The 23,492-nt window shown below is 39.5% G+C and overlaps 3 protein-coding genes across 11 annotated transcripts in view; 1 reads left to right on the plus strand and 2 right to left on the minus strand.

Moving 5' to 3' along the window:
• Positions 1–650, minus strand: part of gid4 (GID complex subunit 4 homolog) — a 3,777-nt gene extending 3,127 nt beyond the window's left edge. Inside the window, exon 1 of one of the 3 annotated variants that reach the window (XM_015033653.1) lies at positions 199–650. In XM_015033653.1, coding sequence (XP_014889139.1) covers positions 199–423 — 225 coding nt within the window. In that variant the 5' untranslated portion in view covers positions 424–650. The remainder of the gene's footprint in view (positions 1–198) is intronic. The other 2 variants (XM_015033654.1, XM_015033652.1) reach the window with 2 other exon arrangements.
• drc3 (dynein regulatory complex subunit 3) overlaps positions 1–5,490 on the minus strand; it is a 20,314-nt gene extending 14,824 nt beyond the window's left edge. Inside the window, exons 1-12 of one of the 3 annotated variants that reach the window (XR_001425121.1) lie at positions 5,275–5,490; positions 4,981–5,152; positions 4,761–4,877; positions 4,053–4,219; positions 3,796–3,942; positions 3,559–3,639; positions 3,367–3,461; positions 3,113–3,287; positions 2,848–2,979; positions 2,686–2,724; positions 1,608–1,721; positions 1,366–1,520 (exon numbers count right to left, since the gene is read on the minus strand). Coding sequence is in view for 2 of the 3 variants with exons in the window: in XM_015033650.1 (XP_014889136.1) it covers positions 1,425–1,520; positions 1,608–1,721; positions 2,686–2,724; positions 2,848–2,979; positions 3,113–3,287; positions 3,367–3,461; positions 3,559–3,639; positions 3,796–3,942; positions 4,053–4,219; positions 4,761–4,877; positions 4,981–5,134 (1,317 nt within the window). In the remaining variant the exon portion in view is untranslated. Of the gene's footprint in view, positions 1–1,266; positions 1,521–1,607; positions 1,722–2,685; positions 2,725–2,847; positions 2,980–3,112; positions 3,288–3,366; positions 3,462–3,558; positions 3,640–3,795; positions 3,943–4,052; positions 4,220–4,760; positions 4,878–4,980; positions 5,153–5,274 lie in introns of those variants that run through there. The other 2 variants (XM_015033650.1, XM_015033651.1) reach the window with 2 other exon arrangements.
• tom1l2a (target of myb1 like 2 membrane trafficking protein a) lies at positions 5,087–23,140 on the plus strand. 5 transcript variants are annotated; one of them, XM_015033647.1, is made up of 16 exons: positions 5,087–5,169; positions 11,039–11,123; positions 12,249–12,327; positions 13,041–13,190; positions 14,067–14,201; positions 14,276–14,419; positions 14,552–14,668; positions 15,709–15,842; positions 15,973–16,015; positions 16,560–16,731; positions 16,977–17,088; positions 17,495–17,570; positions 18,300–18,374; positions 20,537–20,596; positions 21,013–21,049; positions 21,299–22,411. In XM_015033647.1, exons 2-16 carry the CDS (start codon positions 11,086–11,088, stop codon positions 21,442–21,444), a joined length of 1,518 nt encoding a protein of 505 aa, XP_014889133.1. In that variant the 5' UTR covers positions 5,087–5,169; positions 11,039–11,085; the 3' UTR covers positions 21,445–22,411. The 5 variants fall into 5 exon arrangements, with proteins under 5 accessions (XP_014889133.1, XP_014889130.1, XP_014889131.1 ...); XM_015033644.1 differs by lacking the exon at positions 5,087–5,169 and adding an exon at positions 5,835–5,953 and having other exon boundaries at positions 21,299–23,140; XM_015033645.1 differs by lacking the exons at positions 5,087–5,169; positions 20,537–20,596 and adding an exon at positions 5,835–5,953.
• The last annotated feature ends 352 nt before the right edge of the window (positions 23,141–23,492 follow it).

Below are 23,492 nucleotides of genomic sequence, written 5' to 3' on the forward strand. Positions count from 1 at the left end.
CAATAAGCACCTGCAGGTAGAATATTACAAACATTTTTGGATAGTCTGGTGCACAGAACGTAAACTTTTTAGACAGGAGTCAAACATTTATTTTTAGTCAACATTCAAAATACAAGAATTAAAGAAATGAAAAACATTAATCAAGATAAATTTAGGATAAAAACATAAATGCATATATAAATATATTTATCAAAGTACCTGCAGAACAACTTCGACATCATACGAGTTCCCTTTGCTCCTCTGATAACCCCGATACTGAGCGCCGCTGTAGAGCAGAGAGGTGGCCACCCCGGGCTGCTGGGTGTTGATAGGCGCAGGGGGAACAAGACAGGCCGAGGATGGACAGGCCGCGCCGGCTAGACAGTGGCACTCTGCTCGGACAGGCATGACGAGCGCTAAGGAAACACCGTCAGCAACCGTCATGAACGTCAACAAGGAGCACGCCACAACCGGAGACAAAAAACGGGACCGACAGAAGTTTTATCACCGTAAAAATAACAGTGAGGTTGCTCAAAAGTATCAGCTTTCATTAGACTGCCGGACAGAATAAATGTTGCGAGTCCTCCTATAATCGCTCAGCTTTCTTGTATTTTATTGGCTAAAAACCAAACGTCTGGTTGCAGGACGACTCTTATTGGATGATGTGCTAATACGCATTCTGGGAATTGTATTTTAGACGCCTTTTGATTCACAGTAGTTACAAAAAATTAATCTATAAACATTTTAAATCTCCTTACAGAGAAGAAGAGAGCGTGTCAGAATAAAGAGGATATAAATGAATACATAGATGAAAATCGCTTTGAACTATTAGGTTGTGTTGTGACTTCTTTTAAATATTTTTTTTTGCTAAATATAAAAAAAAGTCAAATTTTTTTTAAAGGACTAAAATAGGTTTTATTGAAAATTTGAGATTAGTAGTTTTTTGTTGTTTTGAAGAGCAATAATTTATCTACAGTAAATCTTGAATTTTTTTTCTTTTTATGGAACAACTGCACATTTCAATGTAGCTCAAGTGAAATGTTAAAAAAATTTTCTGTGACACACCAACAGCTTTTCAAAATAGAAAAAGTTCGGTCAGATTTGATCAGATACAATTTTAAAGTCTAGCAGCAGGTTCTCAGTTGAATTTAGCTCTGGGCTTTGACTGAGTCCTCCTAACATAAATATGCATTGATACGAACAATTCAAAATCATGATGTGATTCATTTTCTAATGTTCTCTGACTAACCTTCACAGAACTGGACTGCTACTGCAATTAAATTACACTCAGGTGGAAAGGTATAATTTTATTTAGTTGGATCAGAGTAGGCGCAGGGGGAACTTTGCGCCTACACGTAATACATGGAAAAGTAAATAGATGTATACATATTATTTGCTAAACATTGTAATAGTGTCGACGCTGTCAGTGAAATACAGCAAAAATTTCATTCCATCTCCTCCACGGGTTTCAACAAAAACTCATAATATCGGTAGATGTCTGAGATGCGCACACGGTTCCTCCTTTCCTCTTCTTCCTGAATCTGCAATAGTGCATAAAGATGGTGATTGCGGATGAGTTGTCTTTTCAGTTTAACATACACTTGTGTGTTTACTACAAAGTTATTTACTTCTTTGATGAGAGCTTCTTTCGAGTCATTAACTTGTGTATCCATTTGATTTTCTGTGTCACTGATGGTCTCCGAGGCCTCATCTTGACCGGGTGAATCATTGCCTGTAGACAACTACATGTAACGACATATTCAGTCACAGCAGCAATTTCTTTTTACATTTCAATAATAAGCACGTTTTGGACCACAATCATGGACATCTCTGGTAAACAAGTGAAAAAAACCTCAAAATGAATTTTCAACCATAACAGTTGTACAAAAACAAAGTCTCCGGAGGTACAATTGGTCCCTTTAAAATAAATCTAACTGAGGCAAATGATTCTAATTATACTTTACTTTTCAGGTTGATATGAGGTTTCACAAACTGCTAAGTAGTACTTAGTGACTATCTCTGTGTAGACACAGGACGCAGCTCCATTTTCTTAGCTGCGGGAAAGTGGGCAGTACACTTTGTGTGCTTTTAGTCAGATGAAAGGAGGATCAATATTTTCTGCAAAAAGCAATTTTAGGCTGAGCTGAATGTAAATCAAGGAATAAATATTTGCAATAAGAATCCCACTGTTAAGTAAGATCTAAGATCTATCATGCTGTGGGTCTGTTTCTCTTCCAAAGGTCAACCTAGTTAGAATGCAGAGCATCATGAACTCTTGAAATACCTAAAAAATAAAAAAATAAAAAAAGTAAAAATCTGGTGCCCTTTCAAAAGAGGTTGCACATGCTGCTCCTCAGACTCTTCTAGAACCAGCACTGACTCTTGTTGGTAGTCTGGCCATAGAAAAATTCCAGACAACCTAAAATTGGTAATATTGGGTCTTTTATCAGGATAATGCTAAAATATGAGGCCAGATCTAAATTACGTGGCCAAATAAACATAGAAATGGTTCTATGTTTCCTCCATGCCCCTCTCACTCTCCTGGTCTAAAAACTTGTAATCACTGTCCTCAACGTGAGTAGAATAATTGCTGCACTTTTGATTTGGTTAAACATCAATATTTTCTAAACGTAGCATAATTCACCTCTTGAGTAACAAAGAAAAAAAGTGTGTATTCACTGCAGATTATCACAAAAAGTTACCCACCATGTCTGAGATGAAGCTGTCTAGCAGCATGATGTTGTCCTAAAATAAAGAGAAACAACAGCACAGATGCAAGGGAAGGATTTCATAAAAAAAAAAAGAAAAACATGTATTAGATTATCAAGTGATAGAAAAAAATTCAGAAATAATCTCATGAAGACTTACATCCAGATTTTTGACAAACTCAAACTCCAGAGCCAAGAGATTTTTAAAAAACTTGGCGGTTTCATGTCTTAAGTCCAGGATTTTGAGACGGCACAGATCGGGGTCTTCTATTGCTCTTATATCTTTTAACCTCTAGAACATTTGAAACTTGTTAGACGACAATAATAATAATAAAAAAAGTCAATATATACAAATATATACAAAGATTTGCTGTAAATTTGTTCAACTTTATTAAGTTAGAGATATCTTTGCCTGCTCTACTTGCCGTTTCGTATTGCTCATGGAAGTCTGCAAGAATCTGTGACGCCCTCTGCTGGTAGTGAGCATCAGTTTCAATCTGGCCAGCGAAGAAAGAGTTCAGCTCTGTCTCCAGTTGTTTGTACTCGTCTGAGTCTGTAGGAAATATTTGTGAGCACAGCTCCGCAAGTTTGCTCTGAGACGTAAATGCAACGTTAAGAAATCTGAGGCATTTTGTTAGTTTCGATGAAACAACACATCAGCAAAGAAAACAGAGGATATATCTGTGCGGGAGGAGCTCCTGGGAGGATGTCTGGGCTCGCTGCCTCTACTTTGTTTGCTGACGTAACTGGCACAGCACTGTCCACAACCGCATCCTGTTATAGGAAAGAGCTTAAATCAGACAAGGTAATACAAGAAATAAAATGTGCAAGTTTGCAAAGGCTGCCTTTGAAAATATGATTATTATCATACTTTGTCTATTTTTTCCTGAGCTTGCTGTGACTCAAGCAACTTCTTAAGCTCAAACTTGTACTTGATGGCAGCCTCCTCTCGCTGTAATTGCACAAGACAGAAAGGTCTCACTTACAGTGGGAAGCATCAATATGGGACCACGCACCTGGATAAACTGATGCTTTAAATAGAAACGCTATGCAAAACTGATGTAGAAAAGAGACAAATCCAAAAAGATGCGCATGAATATAGACTTACCATCTGTGGGGTAATTAAAATGTTGTCTAAGAGGATCACATTTGGAATAAAGGCAGCAACATAAAGCGACTGATCGTCCTTCTCAGTGAAGGGATTTCCACCGATGGAGAGTTTGAACAGCTTTTTAAATCTCATGAGGTAGTGCACCTTTAATTAAATAAGATGAAGATGAATAAACAAGATGTACACAAAGTCGTGCAGTGCAAGCATTCCGCAATCTTACACAGTATTCGTTTGGATAAAGAAAATAATCTTACACATTCCTTGTCTTCGATTTGGTTTTTTGAAATGAAGAAGTGAGTAAGGTTCTCAAGTGTATCCATGTTCTTTATGACAGAGATGTTGTTGAAGGCCAAATTCAGCAACTCAAGCTTCCGCAGGGAGTCCAAGCCCCCAATGTTCTCGATCTTGTTAAATGACAGATCTGCAAACACATTTGGAAGAAACATCAACAACGTGTGAGCGCGCAGAGCCTTGTGAAAGCCATCATAAACCTTAACAAGTTAAACTCGCAACTTTGAATATATTTTATTTGGGTTTTTCTTTTTCACTGCTTATCACAGACTAACACAAAGCAGTGCATGGTTGTGAAATGAAAGGAAAAAGAATATACGAGTAAACATAATAGTGAAGTGCCCAAAACACTAGCAGCTGTACTGAGCAAAAATAATGTACTGTAAAGTACTGACTTAAACGACATAAAATAAATTTGGATTTTTATTTGGGGAAAAACATTTATAGCTTCGCAACCTTCACATTTTTATCATGTTTCTTAATTGTGTTGATATATAAAACCCCCATAAAATACAATTAATGTATACGACTGCAACATGACCAAATGTAAAAAAAAAAAAGTTTAACAGGTATGAATACTTTTAAAAGGCCTAAATTTTTGTTTTGTTGTTGCTGTTTATCCAACACACCATTATAACAGACTAAACATAAATGAAAAAATTGTCTCTTACTAAGCCAGGTCAGATTAGTCAGACGGTCCAGGCCCCAGATCTTCTGTATGACATTGTTATTAAGATCCAACCTTGTCAGAGATGTAAAATCATGTATGAAATCCATTTTAACCATGTCTGGAAACAACAACAATCTGAATCAGTTCACAAAAAAAAAAAAAAATTAGACCGAAAACGTTTGAAAAGGTAGTTTTTCGTGTGTTTGTTTTATCCTTTATACTTTTGAATTCCAGGTGTAAACGGATGTGTTCTCTGTGATCGAGACAGCCAAGATTGTAATTGTGCAGAGCGTATTTTTCTTTTGAAGTGTGTTGCCCGAGTAACATCTCCTGCAAGGAATACTCATCATCCGTCCAGCTAGCTTCAGAATCCATGTTTTAGCAGTTTTCACTCTGTTGAAGGCAACAAGGTAAGTCAGAGATTGTTCTAAACTAAAACTTTGGACCAGTTGAAAAATCTTACGTTTACTATAACCCTAATTTTAACTACCCAAATGTGTAACGTTCCTACTTACCAATGAAAGCGAAAAATAAACGAACTCTTCGTATCAATGTACAGTCTACAAAAACAGCCAAAACATTTGTGTCCCGTTGTTTCGTTTGTTTATACCCTGTTACTTAGCAACAGTTTAACGCCAAAAGTAAATTCATCGAACAAATAATTATTTTAATGTGATGAAATAAATAAAAAAAAAAGCAAAATAAAACTCAACAGTAAAGTTGACTGTGTACCTTTATGTTAAATCTCTAAAAAAAAAAAAAAAAAAGGGCTGGCGTGTAACGGTCTTTCCTCAATCAACAGGTTGATTTTCAGATGCGTTCAAATGCATTCACGAGCCGTTAAAATGCAAACTTATTTTATTTTAATATATTAAAATATAATGAAAACTCTTAAATATCTCTTATGCTGAAGCTTATCTTGCGTATTGTTTGATTCGTTAGATACTTTTGAGAAATTCGGGACTACGTAGATTTCCCCCTCCCACCCCCAATATATTTACAATGGACACCATTTCAGCCAATCAAATTCAGGGCTTATGTCAGTTCATCCAATAGGATTCAGGAGTGGGCGGGGCTTACCCGTGCAGCAGCCTCTGGGCCTCAGCCTCCGTCATTTCCAAAGCGGATCGTTTGTTGTCAAAATGGAGTTTCTACTTGGAAATCCTTACAGCACGCCTGTGGGCCAGTGTATAGGTAGGTGAAGCTGCGAAGGTGTTTATTAGAGATGTGTTGTCTTGTTGATACACCGAGATATTTAGAATTCACTCTTACGTTGGGAGAATAGAGCGAGCTTTGCTGGCATCTTCCTAGCCAACGTCATCCCCTCGGAATGAGCTCTCTGCTAACGTTAGCCAGAAAATCTGAGTAACTTCTCTTTACTCTCTTTTCTCGTTCTGGTAAATCCCCCTTTATCTGTGAGAGCAGAGACTTGCAGGTTCTAAGGAAGATAAATCACTGAGATTTCGTGACAAGTGATGATATTTGACTGTTTAGATGGCTTGCCGAGATTGACCACAGTGTTTGGTCACTGTCGCTTTTAACGCAAAACATCCAGACCGTCTAATAATGTGTTACTTATTGCAGAGCTGAAGCAGAGAAGGAAGCAGTTTGGTGTACCACACCCCATGTTTGTGCAGTTTTAAATCACACAGGTTCTAGGCCAGTTAATTGTTTTGATTGATCATAAAAGAAAACATGTAGGAAGATGAAACAGGTGCAAATAATTATATTCGCTTATTTATTTCAGTAATGTGATTACAATGGTGGAACTAATGTGAGTTATTTTTCTACACGCAGATTATATTTCAAGTATTTATTTCTGGCAGGAGTGATGAATGTAGCTTATAACAAATCAAAACCCTACATTAAGTTTCTTTAAAAATAACAATAGTACACCAAACAAATATTAAACGATTTGTCCAGTTCTTAAAGCACAAATCAGACTCCTGTCACCTGCAGAAATACTCAGATGACCTGGAAACGTCAGGTGTGTCATAGATGGACGAAAAGCTGAGTAAACAAAACAAAGGAGATAATTATAGATTTCAAAAGAAACTTGCATAAGACAAATGCTATTTCCATCACGGGAGAAGAAGTGGAAGTGGTTGAGGAATATAAATGCGCAACAGTAAAGCCATCTATAAAAAGGGACAGAGCCGACTGTAATCTTGAGGAAGCTTAGGTCCGTCAGTGTTTGCATTGAGATGCTCCATATCTTCTATCGGTCTGTTTGTGGAGAGTGTATTCTCTTCTGCCATCATCATCATCATCATCAAAGTCAGGGACTTGCAGGTCTGAACAACCTGATGAAGAACCACTGGAGATTAGAAAGATTCTTCCTAAAATTAATAAAATTACAGACAACAACCCTGAGCATCCTCTTCACAGAGGTGTCTTCAGTTGGAGGCTTCGTCACAACTGCTGTAATACAGACTGCTACAGGAGATCCTTCCTGCCCACAGCCATCAGTATCTACAATAACTCTTTAAAGAGCCTGGGATAGTATAAGTTACGACAACGTTTAATTTTCCTTTTGTATCAGTAATGTATTCTTCAATTAGAATTTTTAAATCTAATCAAATGTACTCCGCTGCATATGCACACAGCACTTGATCAGCGCTCCTCTTGCATTGATTTTTACCATAAATATAATACATCGCATTTGGATCTTGTGTCATCGACTTGCACACACACACACAAAAAAAACCACAAAATCGTTTTATACATAAAATTTTGAGACGTATGCCATATTTAGCGCTTTTCGTCAATACTTTGCTGCATCACAAAATATATTTTGCTAGAAAGATCACTCAGATTTCATGACGAGGACCCATGATCATTAAATCTGACCTATTTCCACAGTAGTGTCAAGAAAGCTCAGGTTGTTTAAGCTTTGGCTGGTCTGCATTGTTGGATTATATGTTTTGCGACATCCTGTTGGCAACACTCCATAGATTCTCTAGGCCAGATTTATGGTCATTCCAGCATAACAACAGTCGTTAAAGCAGGCATTTTTTAATTTAATCAAATCTGCTACATTTCTGGAAGAAGGACAAAGCATTGCCACTCCTATATATATATATATATATATATATATATATATATATATATATATATTAATAAATATGTTGTGGAACTATGTTACATGTCCAACATTCTAATTTCTAAAACAGTCAGACAAATCTGGAGATTTATAGAACTGAGAAATTTGAGAACATTTTTTTTTTTTTTTAAACTAGCTTTGGGTTATTGGTTATTTGTGGTGCTATTATCAGCAAAAAGAATTAACCTTAGAAAACATCTTAAAAAGTTTCATAATAACTTTTTTTTTTTACTCATTGTTTGGTAATTTAATGAACGTAAATAAAAAAGGACGATCATTATTTTGTGCTTTACAGTTGCCGTCGTCCCTCTGCTTCGTGCAGTTGTTCACATGGTGTTGCACATCTTGAGTTTCACCATTTCACAGAGCTGTCTGCATCCCCAGACAGACGGCAGATGGGTTGCTGCACCCTGTGCGGCTCTGCAGGGGACAGACAACCGATCATTTAGCCCAAAGATGGTACAAGAGGACAGATGCATGTCGGGTCTTTTTTTTTTTTTTTTTTAATTATTCTTATTTTTTTATGTTTTGTGGGATTTGCTGAACAACTGGTATTGCTGGCTAGGACAGCAAAGATGAAACATTTGAACAAAACGTGGACAAGGCAAGCAGTTGTAAGGAGAGATGGGCTGCAGAGGAACTTTGCAGCTTTGTTGGCGAGTACGTGGTACAGCTCGTCACCGTCGAGAGACACGTGATCAGCTGGCTTCAGTTTTGCTCTCAGTTACTAAGACCTGTGGGGGCTGGGAGGGTTTTGACACTAAACCAATGTGCTTTATTTCATTTACCAAAGCTGCCCTTGTTTAACACCATTGCGACTCTTCTCTCTTGTTTGTTCTTCCTCTTCGTTCCGTCTCGGCCACTCGTGCTCTGTCCCGCCCCGACTCCTCAATCCGTTAGAGGAGCTTAAAGGAAGAGTGTTGTGGTTAATTCCTCCAAACTCTACTTCTAGACGCTCGTAAGACGCAGAAGTTGGACGCAGCGTTCTAAGAGCTTTGGTTAATTTTTTCTACATGACTCCATCTTTTTTTGCAGATGCGATCGCTGACTCAACTTCACATGCGTGTTGCTGTCGGCCAATAAAAAAATTAAAAAAAAGGAGAGAGAGAGAGAGAGGCTGGGAGACGACACCGAATGCAAGCCAGCTTTAAAAAAAACGAAACAAAGACAAAGCTCATTTCTAATTGGAATAAATCATAGCCTAACTAATTACAATAAATAGTGACTAGTAATATGTCAGGCAGCTTGCTAAGATTCTGAACAGAAAAAAACACCACCACCCTGAGTTTCAGCTCATCACATTGTTCTCCTCATCATCCCCTACCTCTATCCAAAAGGTTTTTAAAAGAGAAGAGTGAGTGTGTGTGTGTGTGTGTGTGTGTGTGTGTGTTGACTTTTCACTTCAAAGGCAGGCGCTTTAAAGTATTTAAAGCCGGTGTGCAGTGTGTGAAAGTTAATCAGGACAAAAGGAGGACATTTCCAGCAGTAAGGACGGATAACAGATGATGTTTACACATGGCCTCTAAAAGAGGAACCTCAGAGCAATATAACTAATGTGATTTTTTTATTTTTTGTTTTTTATTTCGATGCCTCGTTCATTGTAATGTCTGTGTTTTGCCGATCTGTAACGGAGCTGGCAAACAAACAGACTCCATCAGCTTGTTTTCATTATTTTCTGCTAAATGTAATTCTATCACTCTATGTAGCTGTTTTTAAATGACAGTGTTTTCTTCAAATGTACTTGTTGGTTCATGAGTTGTGCACAAAATTACACAAGACTTTGGTCAGGAACTAACGTTCTTCCTGACCGGAAAGAATACCGTTTTGTTGTGAACATTTGCGTAACATTTCAACCCAGGCATTAGCAACCGCTCTGCTTGACCGCATTGATGAGGGCTTTGTGCTTCAATGTTCAACAATTTAAATGCATAAAAAAAATAACACTAGACTTTTGCAGCAACTTCTCATCTTATGTGGTCTGAACTACTTCCTGTAGCTTGATTTGCTATTAACTGCTCACTGGATTGGTTACAAAGTGTGACTTTTAGAGATGCATCAGTCAGGATTTTACTGATCAGTACCTTTGAGATGTTACCGGTTTTATTTAGATATGAGAATTATTCCCTTTTTTTCCCCCTCATCAGCCCGGATCAGTAACCACCAGGCGAAATGCTGAAAAATCCAAAATCCTTATGATTACATATGATTCAGTAGGATGAGCTGTTGTGGATGTGTCACTGAGAAAGGCACTTAACCCCAAGTTGTCTACTTATCTCTATATCTGTGTATTAATGTGTGTGTTTGTGGATGCAGCTAGGTGAAAAGCGCTTTGAGGGATTAGTGTATTTGTAGATAGTAATTACTTCCAGTCAGTGGATTTAAACCATCACTGTTCCTGTTAAGAATGCATTGATCCATGATTTCAGTAAGCACCTGATCAAATTTAGGGACATTAGCAGAAATGACGCAGAAGTGAACATATTTTTGTAATTCCTTAATAAGGTGTTGGATTTAACGGTGCAACATCTACCTCAGAACATTGGAGCAGATTTTTTTCCCCCTGAACTATTCGAGTCCTCAAGAGGAGAAATGTTACTGAATCGATAGGCACGACCTCAGAGATTCTGGAAATCAATGCCGGACAAGAAAAGTCTAATCCGTACATTTTTAGAATTCATATTTGCTTTTAAGGTATCATGTTTCTACTGAAATTATGGATTAATTAAAAAAAAATTCAATCAAAGACACTTTGAAAGGAAACATGTTCTGCTGATTCCCTTGTAGTTGCTTTGAGTTAAACAGAGAAGCAAAAGATCCTCCTGACTGTCAGCACGTTCGCTCCCAAACTCCCCTGTTTCCCCCCCACCTCCCAAGTACATCCTGCTGTGTTGTGTGAACAGACTTGCAAAAAGTGCTTTAATGCATTTAGTAAATAAAAACAATCTGTAGCTTCTTATTTATTTGACCTGATGATTGTTGGTCAAAGCACATTTGGCTAATTGGTTGGCTGGTGTCGCTGATCTTTAGGTTGTAAACTTAGGGGAGCCATAACACTTATTATATTGGTTAATATAATATTATATTATAAAATTAAAAAATTTTTATATGCTTTCATTTTTCATATATGCAGAAAGTCACTAGAAGTCTGGTTGACGTCTCTTGTGTTCTTCCTCCAGAGAGAGCCACAGACGGAGGCCTACAGAGTGAGGACTGGACTCTGAACATGGAGATCTGTGACATCATAAACGAGACAGACGAGGGGTGAGCGACTTTTGTTCGTTAACGGTGTTGTTATTGGTCTTGGGTTCTTATTGCTCTGTGGTCCAAAAACACTTAGACTCCCACGGCAGCTTGCGACAAAGCTTTCACCGTCTTATCGCAAGACGGACGGACGGGCGGGCGGGCGGAGCGAGTGACTGAAGCGAATAATGCACTGCCTACTGTTGTTTTGCCAGAAGTCGGCACACCAGACAAAAACTCCTTTTGTTTGTTGTTTTTCCTGTGTCACTGACTGAATGAATGAAAGATTTCAGATCCTCAGCCGGGCCCGGTTTGCAGTGAAGCATGAGGCTGGCAGATTTAGCAGATCGGTTCCAGTGCAGGCTCTCTCTCTCTCTCTCCTTCTCATTTTGCCACTCTCACTGCCAGCTTTCAACAAAAGCAGATCTGGAGAGAAAAAAAAAAGAACATTTTGTCTTCAAGATGTTCGGCAAAACTGTTAAACTCCAAAAAAAAAAAAAACAAACAAACAAAAAAAAGCTGAAGTTCGGGAGATTCTGAATATGTTTTGAGTAACCTTTGTTAGCTGTCATCCTAACACATGCTGTGTGTGCCTTTTGCACACAAAGCTTTTTTTAAAAGTGTGACAGCAGATGGCGTGCACTTGAACAAGATAAAACAAAACAGAGGCAACGCCCAAAAAACAAAAGAATCTGAAATATGTCCTCCGATTGCGCTCGTGTGCTTCGTGCACAAAAAAAGACGAAAATTCTGACTGTATTTTTTTTTGTCTACATCCATCTCTATCAGTTTCAGCAGCCTTGCTAAGTACCTGTTATGCGCTTATGAATGAGCTCATAAGAGCTTATTATGCCCCATCTTCATTGAAGGGATGGGCAGTATTAGGCAGGAAGCCAGCCTGAGCTCTTTATGCATGGGTAGCTTTGATCTTGCCTTTTGGGAGAGGCTTTCTGTCGTCATTCAGAAGGGGGGAAGACAGGCAGATGGTGTGACAGTTCTTCTCAGTCTCACTCAAATAGTTTCACTCGCAGACAGACCGGCATCTGTTATCGCGACCCCGAAAATCCTCCATTCCAGCGAAGTCCGAGGTGTTCTGCTCGCTCGCAGCGGGGGCACTCATCGACTCAACGCTGTTCTCCCTTCCAGGCCGAAAGACGCCATGCGGGCCCTGAAGAAGAGACTGAGCGGCAACAAGAACTACAGAGAGGTCATGCTGGCGCTGACGGTAGGTTGTTCGTACGTTCAGCTGGACGTGGCGATTCCGCATTGAGCTTTGAGCAGAGGAAGCTCGGATGTGTTGCAGAAAAACTTGAATGTGCACAAACACATTTGAATGAAAAAAAAAACATGAGAAAATGAGTTGGTCAGTTAGTTTTCCTGTTCAGTTAATGGACTGCAGAAATGAGTCTTCCTTCACTTCCTGTGGTATGCAGGAAGTTCAGCAGTATGTGAACTTTCCAAACTTTTTGCCTGGAAAAGTTTTCAATTTAGTATTTTCAACATCTAAGTGTGAAAAAAGATTGCATTCACAATCTCAAATGTTGTCCTTCCTTATGTCTTTTCATTATTTCTTCCCTGTGTTTTCACTTCCATTCTTAAAGGATTATTTTTGGCTCCAGTGACTTTTATTTGATAGTGTATTGACTGTTCTGCTTTTTGCTTTTTTGTGTTCCTTTCTTTCTTGTATCCTTCCTTATGTTGATCCTCCTTTTTGTTTTTCCTCCACTGTTTCCTTTTTTCCCTTCTGTGCCTCATATAAAAGCCTCTAGAATACTTTGGATGTCTGTAAAAAAAACACAGACCGTTACCATTTATGCCAAACGGCAGAACACCGAGCTTCTGCCAAACCAAACTTTGTTGCCTGTGCAAATTCCTCAACTTCCTCCTCCGTTGCTCTGCCTGTAACGTCTCTCTGCGTGACCGATTTTCTTTCTGCAGGTGTTGGAGACGTGTGTAAAGAACTGCGGTCACAGGTTTCACATCCACGTGGCCCACAGAGATTTCATTGACGGCGTCCTGGTCAAAATCATCTCCCCCAAAGCCAATCCTCCCACAATAGTGCAAGACAAAGTTCTTTCTCTCATACAAGTAATGGAGCTTTCTCTAATTTTTTTTCCCTGTGTGTTGTAACTATTTCTATAATGTTATAAGTGCATTGTTACTTTTTTCCTGCTTACAGCTGCCCTAATCAGCGTTGCTGTGGTACATAACAAACATTGCTTTGCTAAAAGTTTCATAGAACCTTTTTACATTTTGTTTTGCTCAACCTTTGCAAGGTAGCTCAAGCTCACTCGGATTTTAAGAAAAGGTTCTATGAACAATGGTTTTCAAGCCTTGCCAGATTGTTAATTGGATTTAGGTTTGGACTTTAACTGGGCCAGTGTACCTCTGGCTATGTGTTTAGGGTTGTCATCCTGCTGAAAGGCGAACCTGCTGCTTCAGCCTCACATCTTTTGCATCCTCTAGCGAGTTGTGTTTCCAGAACTACTCCGCATTTTGTTACGTCTTTTGAAGAAAACTGGAACATTTTAAAAAATGGGTATATTTTATTTTTTGTAAAAAAAAAAAAAAGAAGAAAACTCTGCATCTTTCTCTTTCACTTTTCAATTATGTGCTCCTTTGTGTTGATCTGTCGCTTCAAATTCGAAGCTCATTGAATTGCGTGGTTGCACCACAACAAAGTGTTGAAAAGTTCAAAGGTAGTTTCGCAAACTACCGCAGGTCAGGTGAGTCCCTTATGCTCCACTTGTAAGATGTTTCCAGTGTTGCTTTTTTTTACTACATGAGGTCACGTCAGCCAACAGATGGCGACCGTTTACTTATTTATCAGTGTTTGCAGAAGGAATGTTTACACAGTTAAATATTTATCGAGGAAGATGCTTTATTCACTCACCTTCATTTTCAGTGGAAAGAAAAAAAGAAGCTAAACATTTGCCTCATTCGTTTATTTATTTTTCCTAACAGTCCTGGGCCGATGCCTTCAGGAGCAGTCCTGACCTGACTGGCGTGGTTCACATTTATGAGGAGCTGAAGAGGAAAGGCGTTGAGTTTCCAATGGCCGACCTGGATGCTTTGTCTCCCATCCACACGCCGCAGAGGGCAGGAATACAAACTCCTTATGCATGTTCGTCAGCAGAGGTGCTTTTGCTCAGGTTTTCCCTCTCGAATCGCAGGGCACGCCTGAAGTGGACCCAGCGATGATGAAGTACCTCGCTCCTAACGCCTCGGCTGCTGTTAGCCCTAAACCCATTCAGCCCACTCCCACCGCCACGCAGGCCTCCAACATCCCCAGCCCCGTCACTGCCACCCCTGAACAGGTGATGACCCGCAGCTCCACAGCTGCGCTTTCAGCCGCGGAGTTTGTAATCGTGCAATGAGCAAAATGCGATTTGAAGACGTCGTCAGCAGGAACGGACTGGAAGCCCTTCATGGAGTTGCTGTGCTTTCAGATCGCCCGGCTGCGGAGCGAGCTGGACATCGTGAGAGGAAACATCAAAGTCATGTCAGAGATGCTTACGGAGCTGGTCCCCGGCCAGGAAGACGCTTCTGACCTAGAGCTGCTCCAGGTAACATTTGAACTGTGATGCTTCAAACTCTACTAATGTTCATATGTGAACAGTTTTATAATCTCAAAAACACATGGAGAATGAATTCTTTACCCTTGCCATTGAGTTACCAATTGGTAAGCTTCACTGGTTTGCGATCTTTGCTAAAACAAGATACATGTTAGCGTAGCATGTGGTGCATTTAGTTCAGTTCAGGCCCCTCAGATCAATCAGGGCTTTTCACCAGATCGGGTCAGGCTGCTTTCAAGGAAAAACTCTCTCCTCCTTTGAAGCCAAGGTTTTTCTCCCAGGCCACATGGAAATAGACTCGATTATCTAGTCAGGAACTGACCTTTGTGTAACTATGGCAACAAGTTAACAAGGAGAAACGCATTAAATGTCAGCAAGTTTGGGCTCCTGTGACAGAATCTGATAGCTTGAGCAGCTGCTAAGTGTTAGCAGTTACTTTAACTTAGTCGGAATTGGAAGGTGTGTGTTACTACAACCTTTCTTTACTTAAAAGTATTTCAAAATTAAACGTTTTCCTGTTGTCGCATCCAAAATGAGTTGTTATTAGCACTAAGCGTCCACCAGGGGGTGCAGTGTGCCAAGTTTTCACACCGTCAGCGGTTTAAAGAGGTGCGAGACTGAGGAATAGAGGTGAAATTCTCCAAACTGGCAATCGGCCAGCGTTACAGGGACCCGTGCAGAGTTTAATCTCCTCTGGCCAAATCCACTCAGGTATTTGTGTCAGCCCCACAGATCTGGCTTGCTGCTCGCAAGCTGCTGCCAGTTATGATCGTCATGTTAATATCTTTTGTGCTACGGAATCACATTGGATGAAGTTGAGCAAATATTCTCATCTCGGTTACGGATATTTGTTTGTAAAACCTCGGCGCAGTTCTGTTTTCACCATAACATGTTTTCTGTTTCTGGGTTGGCGGGGTTTTCTTTGTTGTTTTTTTTTTTTCCACGCCGCGCTGTGGGGTCCTCACAGCTCTTTTGTTTTCTGTGTCCCTTCCCCGCGCGCGTCAATCTGTCGGCGTGTCCCTCCCGCCCAGGAGCTGAACAGAACGTGCCGCGCCATGCAGCAGAGAGTGGTCGAGCTGATAAGTCGCGTGTCCAACGAGGAAGTGACCGAGGAGCTGCTGCACGTCAATGACGACCTCAACAACATATTCCTTCGATATGAGAGGTGCCCCTAATGCATGAATGTCACAGAACATGCTCTGATCGTTGAGCTCGTTCTTCTGAAGCATTTGTTGTTGATAAACGCCTCTGTCATATGGCGTTTGAATATGAAAGTGATTTTCCGTCGCTCACAGGTATGAGAGATACAGATCGGGCAGAGCTGCACAAAACAACGGGGTAAGTGTCGTCGAGAGAGACTGTGCTTGTGGGGGGAAAAGAAGCAGCACGTTTTTGACATTTAATTGAGACTTTGTTTCAAGCTTAATTTGTTTGTGTAATCGGAAGCAAATAGTCACTGATGTACCTCAAAAGATTTAGTTAAAGGCAGTTTTAGGAGACGTGGCTAAAACAAATTGAGATAATTGTGAGTCATTTCATAAACCAGGGTCACTTTGATTTACAGTAACGTCACACTTGTGTTGGTCCATCGCACTAAATCCTGCTGAATGAGAAACGTTCAAGTTGAAAGTGTACTTCTGGGAGGCGATGTACCTCTGTTCTTTTGCAAAGCCGATTCAAAAATATTGGCTGGAATGGTCAAACCCGGGTGTTGGTCTAATAGGAGACACTTCATATCAATCAATCTGTGAAAGAAAACTTCAGTATAAACCACAATTTTAGTTAATCTGCAAAACCGTTATCGGCTATTCCGTCATCTCAAACCTTGCGTATTCACGCTTATTTAAGTTTAAAGTTTCTGTTTTCCTGTCTGTCCTCTCAGATGTTAGCGGAGCCGACAGAAGACAACCTCATAGACCTGGGCCCGGGCTCCCCTGCCGTGGTTACACCCAGAGTTATGTCCAGCCCTTCGTCCAGCTCCGCCCAGAGAGCCACGGCCTCCCCGGCCCACAACCCTTCCACAGCCTACATATCTACTGCACTCGCTAGTCTTGGTAGGCGCAAAGCTATGATTAGTTTTCTAAAAGATCCAAAGAACAGGAAAAAGTTCTCCTGCTGGGAGGACTTTGAATGAGCATTAGTTCATATAATATAGTCAGTATAGCTAGAATCTTCTTCTTTCCATGTTTAGTTCCTGATTTAGATTTTTTTTTTTTTTTTTTTTAAGTGTGTTTTTATTTGGGACCTAATTATTTTTGTCAAAATCATCCAATCCTCCCCTCCTCGTCGCTTGTTCCAGATGTGGGTTCTGACAGTGTTAGCAGTACCCTCACGTCTCTGTCGGGCCACAAGGACGACTTTGACATGTTTGCCCAAACCAGGAGCAGCTCACTGGCGGAGCAGCGCAAAAAGTAAGTTTTAATATCGGTAAAGTCTTTATTTTGTGTTAAATTAGCAAATTCCTCCTTCCGTATGTTTTCTTGTGGACATTTCCATAGACGTCGGGTCGATACCAAGTGGCAATTATGCAGTTGTGGGTTGATCCCCCTCTGTTCTCATTATCGTCGTTCTCAAACCATGATCTTTTACATTCTGCCTCAAGCTTCTATGTTTGTTTGCTACACTTTCCCTCCCACTGTATTGTGGGGTTTCTTTAATTTATGATGTTTACCTTACACAATAACGGCACTAATACCAATTCCACAGAGGTTAGAGGTCCGATTCCCTGCTTCAGAATTAATCTAATCTGTGTTTTGTTCACTTTTCTGCTTCTGAATGGCCAGTGTTAACTTTAGTTTTCATTGGTTTGGTGCACAGTGTAAAATATGAAGACCCCCATGCCCTGGGAGGTTTGGCCTCTGCTTTGGACGTGAGGCAACAAAACACAAGTGGGGTGAGTACATCAAAGCGTCCACTTTGTGTCAGATTTACCATGTAAATCGTGGAGGGGGTGGGGGGGTATTTATATTAGGGTTAAGTCAAGATGTTTTTGCAAATCTGTCTGATTTTTGGGTCCCTACAGTTTATACTGTATTTTTTACAGTGTGTATTTTTTTCTATAATTATTTAACTGAAGCTGTTGGCTATATTTACAACACTAATTCCAGATGAAAGCAAGTGGACAAGTTTGGATTAAACCAGTGACATGTTTTAAGTTACAGTCATGTTCACTCTGGATCTTTTTCATCATTTAAAAGGACGGATTAAAAATGGATGATAGCAGTTGGTTCTCCCAGACTCTTCAACCCAGGAGTCTGAAACTACTTCCAAGATTTTCTGTCCTTTGTTCCTCAGCAAACGTTGGAGTTTTACGTGGAAGTTATCTCGTCGTGTGTTCCCAAATTCCGAGCAATTTTCATCAAGTAGTTTTTCCTTTTAAGATATTTCACTTTTTTTTATAGAATTCTAATTCTTTCCTCCCCCCACTTTATTTTTCTCATTTCCATCTTTACGGAATGATACATTTCTTTTTTTTTGTTCTTATTTTTTCGTTATTCCCTGTGAATGAAAGTCATCTCTTGCACTTTTGACTTCTCCTCTGTCTTCTTCCTCTGGACTGTGTGCTTTGCTGTGGCGGGGCCTTTCTTCTCTTGTGTAAGGTCTTATTCTGTTGTTGATTCAGCTGAGGGTAAAAGGGGATGATAACCCAGCAGATCAGGAGCTGCCCATAGACAGCTGGCTTATTACCCAAGGAATGGTGAGGACTCTTATCCACAGTGTGTCCTCCTAGCCCTCCCGTCCTGTTTACCAGCATCTACGCTAGCTTCATCCATCATCTTCATCAGCTGCTGTTTTGCCTCGCCTCACCACTGTGGTCTGAAATCCTTAACCAATTCCAATAACGGCGTTTAATCTCCTTGAGCGTTCACTTCCATCTTAAATGCAGATGTGTTCTAGTGGTGGGGGGAAAATTGTGATGAAATGTCAAACAACAATGTCAAACTTTATAACATGTATTTGAAGTGGATTAGTTGGGAGAAAATATTTAAGTTTTATGCATGTAAAGTTTTCATATGGTGTTTCTCTTTTAAAATATGGAAACATTATTCAAGATAACTAATTTTGCCCACCTCTATTATACTGTCTGTTTTTGTTTTTGACAGAGCACTAAACATTGTGTTCATTATCGGTGTTGAATTCTAACAATGCACCCAGTGGTTCTTATCAAGCTTTTATGTGCTCCATCGTCACTTAGCAGTCATGAACTAAAACAAAATGAGTGGACATACACTCATTTTACCTTACACGATAACCCCAATGCAGCAAAATCACACCGATTCAAATTTTGAATATGAATAATGTTGGGTCTAATGATGCTTGTTAATTTGAGCGCGATGCACTTGTACAGCGTTTTATCTAGTCCATTGAACTCCAGGACGCTTTACGCTACAGTCAGTTTTGGGAATTCAGCTTTGTCTCAGTATTTAACTCTAAAAAAAAAAAAAAAAAAAAGTATTTTTAATATGTAATATGCAGACAAATAAGTTGCTGGGAGGCAGCGGTCACTACAGGCGCGCTCCTAAATGAAATCCAGCTTTGGTCCCCATTCATCCTTGGGCCGGCCCTGACATTGGGGTGTATCTGTGCTAAAAGTGCAAGGACAAAGCAGACAGAGTTCTGTTGAATGGTCTATGTCAGGCTACACCGACCTGCCTCAAGGTCGTGCAGAAAATCAAACAGAGGTTTTTAGTCTTCATGCTCTCTCCAATATTTTGGAAAATAATTGAAAAGAAAGTTAATGCTACGGCGCTGATTGCTGTGTTGTGGGGAGTTTTATAAGATCTTGCACATTTCGCTTGTAAATAATCTCAATAAAACAACTAACATAGATACTTATAGCCTTATGAGTTTAATTCTTTTATTTTAATCTCACTTTATATACAAAATGTTGCATTTACTGACTTGTGTTGGGGACAGATGTGTTATTTTTCACTTCTCTGCAATTTTTCCTCTTTTCTCATAGATGCATGACTTTTTTTGTCTTTTGAAGGGCTTTTTTTTTTTTTTAGCCTCAAGCTGTGTTTTAATATGCTCCTCCTTTGCATAAACTATGCTCTCACAAAAAGAAAGAACTCCCCCGGCATTTTGTACTGTAAAACAGGGCCTCGGAATAAGGCTTTTGTAGACCTGTGATGATTTAATGAGATTGAGAACTTTGATTTTAATAATATTTCATAAGATCGGAATAATTTTAAAGGGGTTTATGAGGCTAATTTTGCTCTAATAAATACAAAGTAGTTTTAAATGTTCTGCTTTTACTCTGGTGAAAGGTTTTCCAACTTTTGTAGCACAGCTACAAGCTCCTCGTTCAGACACGAATGAGCCAAAATGCCATCCCCTCTGACATGGCTTCCATCGTCATCGCTGCTGCACGCCGTGCAGCACCGCTCGCGCTCCCCGCGCTCCGTGCCGTGAGCGTGCATGCTCCGTACGACCGTCCCGTCTCCCCGCTGTCCCCGTGCTCCCAGCTTTCCGCATCCAATCAATCTCTGATTAGCTAATGATGTGGAATAAGGACTGCGGCTGTGCGACATCAGTCATGGGCTGTTCAGCTATGCAAGCGCAGTGAAATCAATGAGAGCCGTATGCAAACTGGGAGATCCCGTTCTCACATGTAGGCTGGCTAATTAGCTGCTCATTATATTTAGAGAAGCTTTTTCTTGTCCTCCCCCACCCCCTTTTTTTTACTTTTTTATTTTTGTTTATTTTTTTTTATCCTTTCAGTCTGTGAGGTTTTGCTGATTCTTCTTGTTGTCTGTGTGTGTTGTATCTCTGTTTTATGTTTTTTGGGGTTTGCTTGTCTCTTATTTTTGTGGCTTTGGTGCGACCCTGTGGTTCGTCCATGGCTTTGTTCTTTAGATCCCCGTATCGCAGTCCTCTGTCATGGATGATATAGAGGAGTGGCTCTGTGCTGACGTGGTGAGACTTTTTTTTTTATGCATTGATTTTCTTTTCTTTTTTTTCCACCCCTCCTCTTTTCTTTTCATCATCTCTCTTTTTCCTTAGTAGCCTATTTTAGACATCCATTTTATGTTACTAATCATACTTTCCTTTAACTTCATGTTATTTATTTCATCTTTTTTTTTTTTTTTTCATTTTGAGCTTGTTTGTTCCACAAATGTTGAACTTACCACTGCGTTTGGGTCTGTCCTACTAAAGTTAACTGGTTGAATGTTGTTGAGGTCATGGAGGGGCTCAGGGAGGTTTCTTGGTGTGATGAGTTTGCATGAATATGAGCCACTTGGTGTGAACTTTACAATTTGACTCGTGGGACCTCCTGGTGTCTCACAAAGGTTTGTGTCTTTATAACTGCATTTTTTTCTTCTTTTGAATAGAAAGGAGATGCTGCTGAGGAGGGAGTGACCAGTGAAGGTACTTGAATGAATACATAACCATGCCACACTTTTCAGATTTTCAGAAACCCACGCAACAGCGTAACATCCCAGTAAAACACCATATGTTTATGGTTGTGTTGTGACAGGATGTGGAAAAGATCAGGAAGGTTAAAGCAAAACTTTGCATTTCCCAATCGCTCAAACATTGTGCAGATTTAGTAGGAGCTGTTCTTCCACTGATATCTGTGTCAGAGATGAATTGTTTTATTTATTTTTTTCGTTACAGAGTTTGATAAGTTCCTGGAGGAGCGAGCTAAGGCAGCGGACACTCTGCCGTCTCCCCCCGGAGCTAACCCTCCTCACCCCGCTCGTCCCCCCACCGGCTCCCACAAGAAGTCTGAGCGGACGGAGGACGCCCTCTTTGCCTTGTAGACTGTTTGCAGCGAACATTAGCTTCTCCAGCGGGGGAATCGGAAGGTCATCGCAAACAATTCCCCTCCAAAAGCAGCTCTTCTAGTTCCATTTTATTGCCGACTGAATGGAAGTGGTGTGCCGAGTGAGCTCTACTTCCTTGCTCCTCCTACGCTTAAACCCATTGAGGTCAATGGCGTTTACTGCACACTCTGCCGTCTTGAGTTTTACTATGAATGGATGTACAGGTCTGTTATCGTGGGATGTAAAACTTGCAGGCCCGCGGCTCATTTGCAGCAGTCCCACCAAATGAAGACAACCTAACTCGTCTCACGTGGCATAAGAATGTAGTATATTACTGCTAAGACGAACAGAAACTGCAGGCGTACAGTTAGAATATTATTTTACTACATTCAGCTAATTGCTAATTGCATTTGTTTTTCTAATGGTTTAAGCTATACAATGTACTACAGTGGTGGTTGTGGTTCATCGATTATGTCTTTAAATCAGCAAATGTTCCATTTAAGGATCCTTAATAGATAGAAATGCTGTGTCACCCTGCTTGCCAATAACACTGCAAAGCAAGAGGCTGATTTATTATTAAAAAGAAATATTCTGGAAAAACACAATAAACCACGCATTTCACGGCATACCTCTAGCCAAAAGGGAAATGTAATAGTAACGGCAACAAAAGGAAACTCATTAACGCATTTCAAAGCACTGAAGGGAAGAGAGTTGCCCATTGGCTATTTTGTAGATTCAAAAAAAATATATACAAACATGAAGCGGGAACAGCAACAAGCTACAAGCACCTTTTAGCCATTCCAAAGAATGTTAAGGCTTTAATGACCAACTAAGATTTTAATTTATACACAGAGAATGTATAAAACGTTGGGCATAAACTGTGGAGGTCAGTGCATGTTTTGGTGATTGATCGAAAAACATGTTTTTTTTTGTTGTTTTTTTTTTTTTTAATCAAGGGAAAAAACCATAACATCACAAGCAAAGTGATATTAAAATAGGCCAGATGTTTTTATACTCTGTACAGAGTATAAAAACATACTCTGTTTGTTCATAAATGGGTAGGGTGAATTTTTTGACATCTTTCTCACAATCTGAATATTGGGTTAATATGTATCTTACTATTAACTCTTCAAAAATTTTAGAAAAAATAAACTTTTACATAAGAAAAACGCTCCTCCGAATGTGCGTATGTGATGATTGAAGAATTACATGCCTCTCTGGACATGTACAAAAAGAGTCAAATTTCCTTTCCTTTTTTTTTTTGACAGAATTAAAATCCAGTATGAAATATTAAATTCAAGTATGAGCATTTTTGGAATGCTCATACTTGGAACTGAGCAGATTTCTTTTCATATACAACATGAACCATATGAACATATGTTGTCTCGTTTTCTCATATTACGACACCGTCCAAGCTTCAACTTGCACAAGCAAAACATATGCTTTAAATCGCAACATCACTGCAAATATATAACGTTGGGGTAAGGTTTTTAAATAATGGCATCACATGATTGTTTTCTGATGGGGAAGGGGGAAAGGTGGGACTATACCTTTTTAGGTGTTCAAGCAAAACATCCCTCATCGTCAGTTTATGTAAGATTAGTTGCCTGTATCAAGACATGGAGAAAGTGATTAATGTCATTTCATACTAAAAAAGTAAATCAATATAAATTAAAAATTTTCCCCATATATTGGCTACAAACGCACAAAAGTTTAGCTTAGTTTGTGTTTACAGTCACAAATACAGTCACAAACCGTATTTTTAGTTTGTGTTTTAATTGAACATTTTCTATTTTAAAAGCAAGCAAATATTAGAGAAAAACCTTTTTTTTTCTCTCTAATATTTCTAATAAGATCTAATTACCAAAACATGCATGGACAGTAGAGAGAATACACTTTTTTTTAAATGAATTATGATATCTGCACTTTGATGCAAAAACAAATGTTTTTTTTGTTTGTTTTTTTTTTTTTTCTTTTTTGTTTGTAAAGTTAATATTTTTTTAGGGATGGGAAAGAATCTTAAAAATGTCTTCACTTCGCACACT

Source organism: Poecilia latipinna, unplaced genomic scaffold (genome assembly GCF_001443285.1).
Source record: "Poecilia latipinna isolate Pla-1442-1.1 unplaced genomic scaffold, P_latipinna-1.0 Scaffold275, whole genome shotgun sequence".
Taxonomy (NCBI): domain Eukaryota; kingdom Metazoa; phylum Chordata; class Actinopteri; order Cyprinodontiformes; family Poeciliidae; genus Poecilia; species Poecilia latipinna.

Excerpts from the sequence above, each read along its gene's own strand:
- tom1l2a (XM_015033644.1), top strand. The coding sequence starts at position 5,902 with ATGGAGTTTCTACTTGGAAATCCTTACAGCACGCCTGTGGGCCAGTGT. Across the intron at positions 11,124-12,248 it reads ATAAACGAGACAGACGAGGG|GCCGAAAGACGCCATGCGGG; the intron begins GTGAGCGACTTT and ends TCTCCCTTCCAG. Across the intron at positions 13,191-14,066 it reads AAGTTCTTTCTCTCATACAA|TCCTGGGCCGATGCCTTCAG; the intron begins GTAATGGAGCTT and ends TTTTCCTAACAG.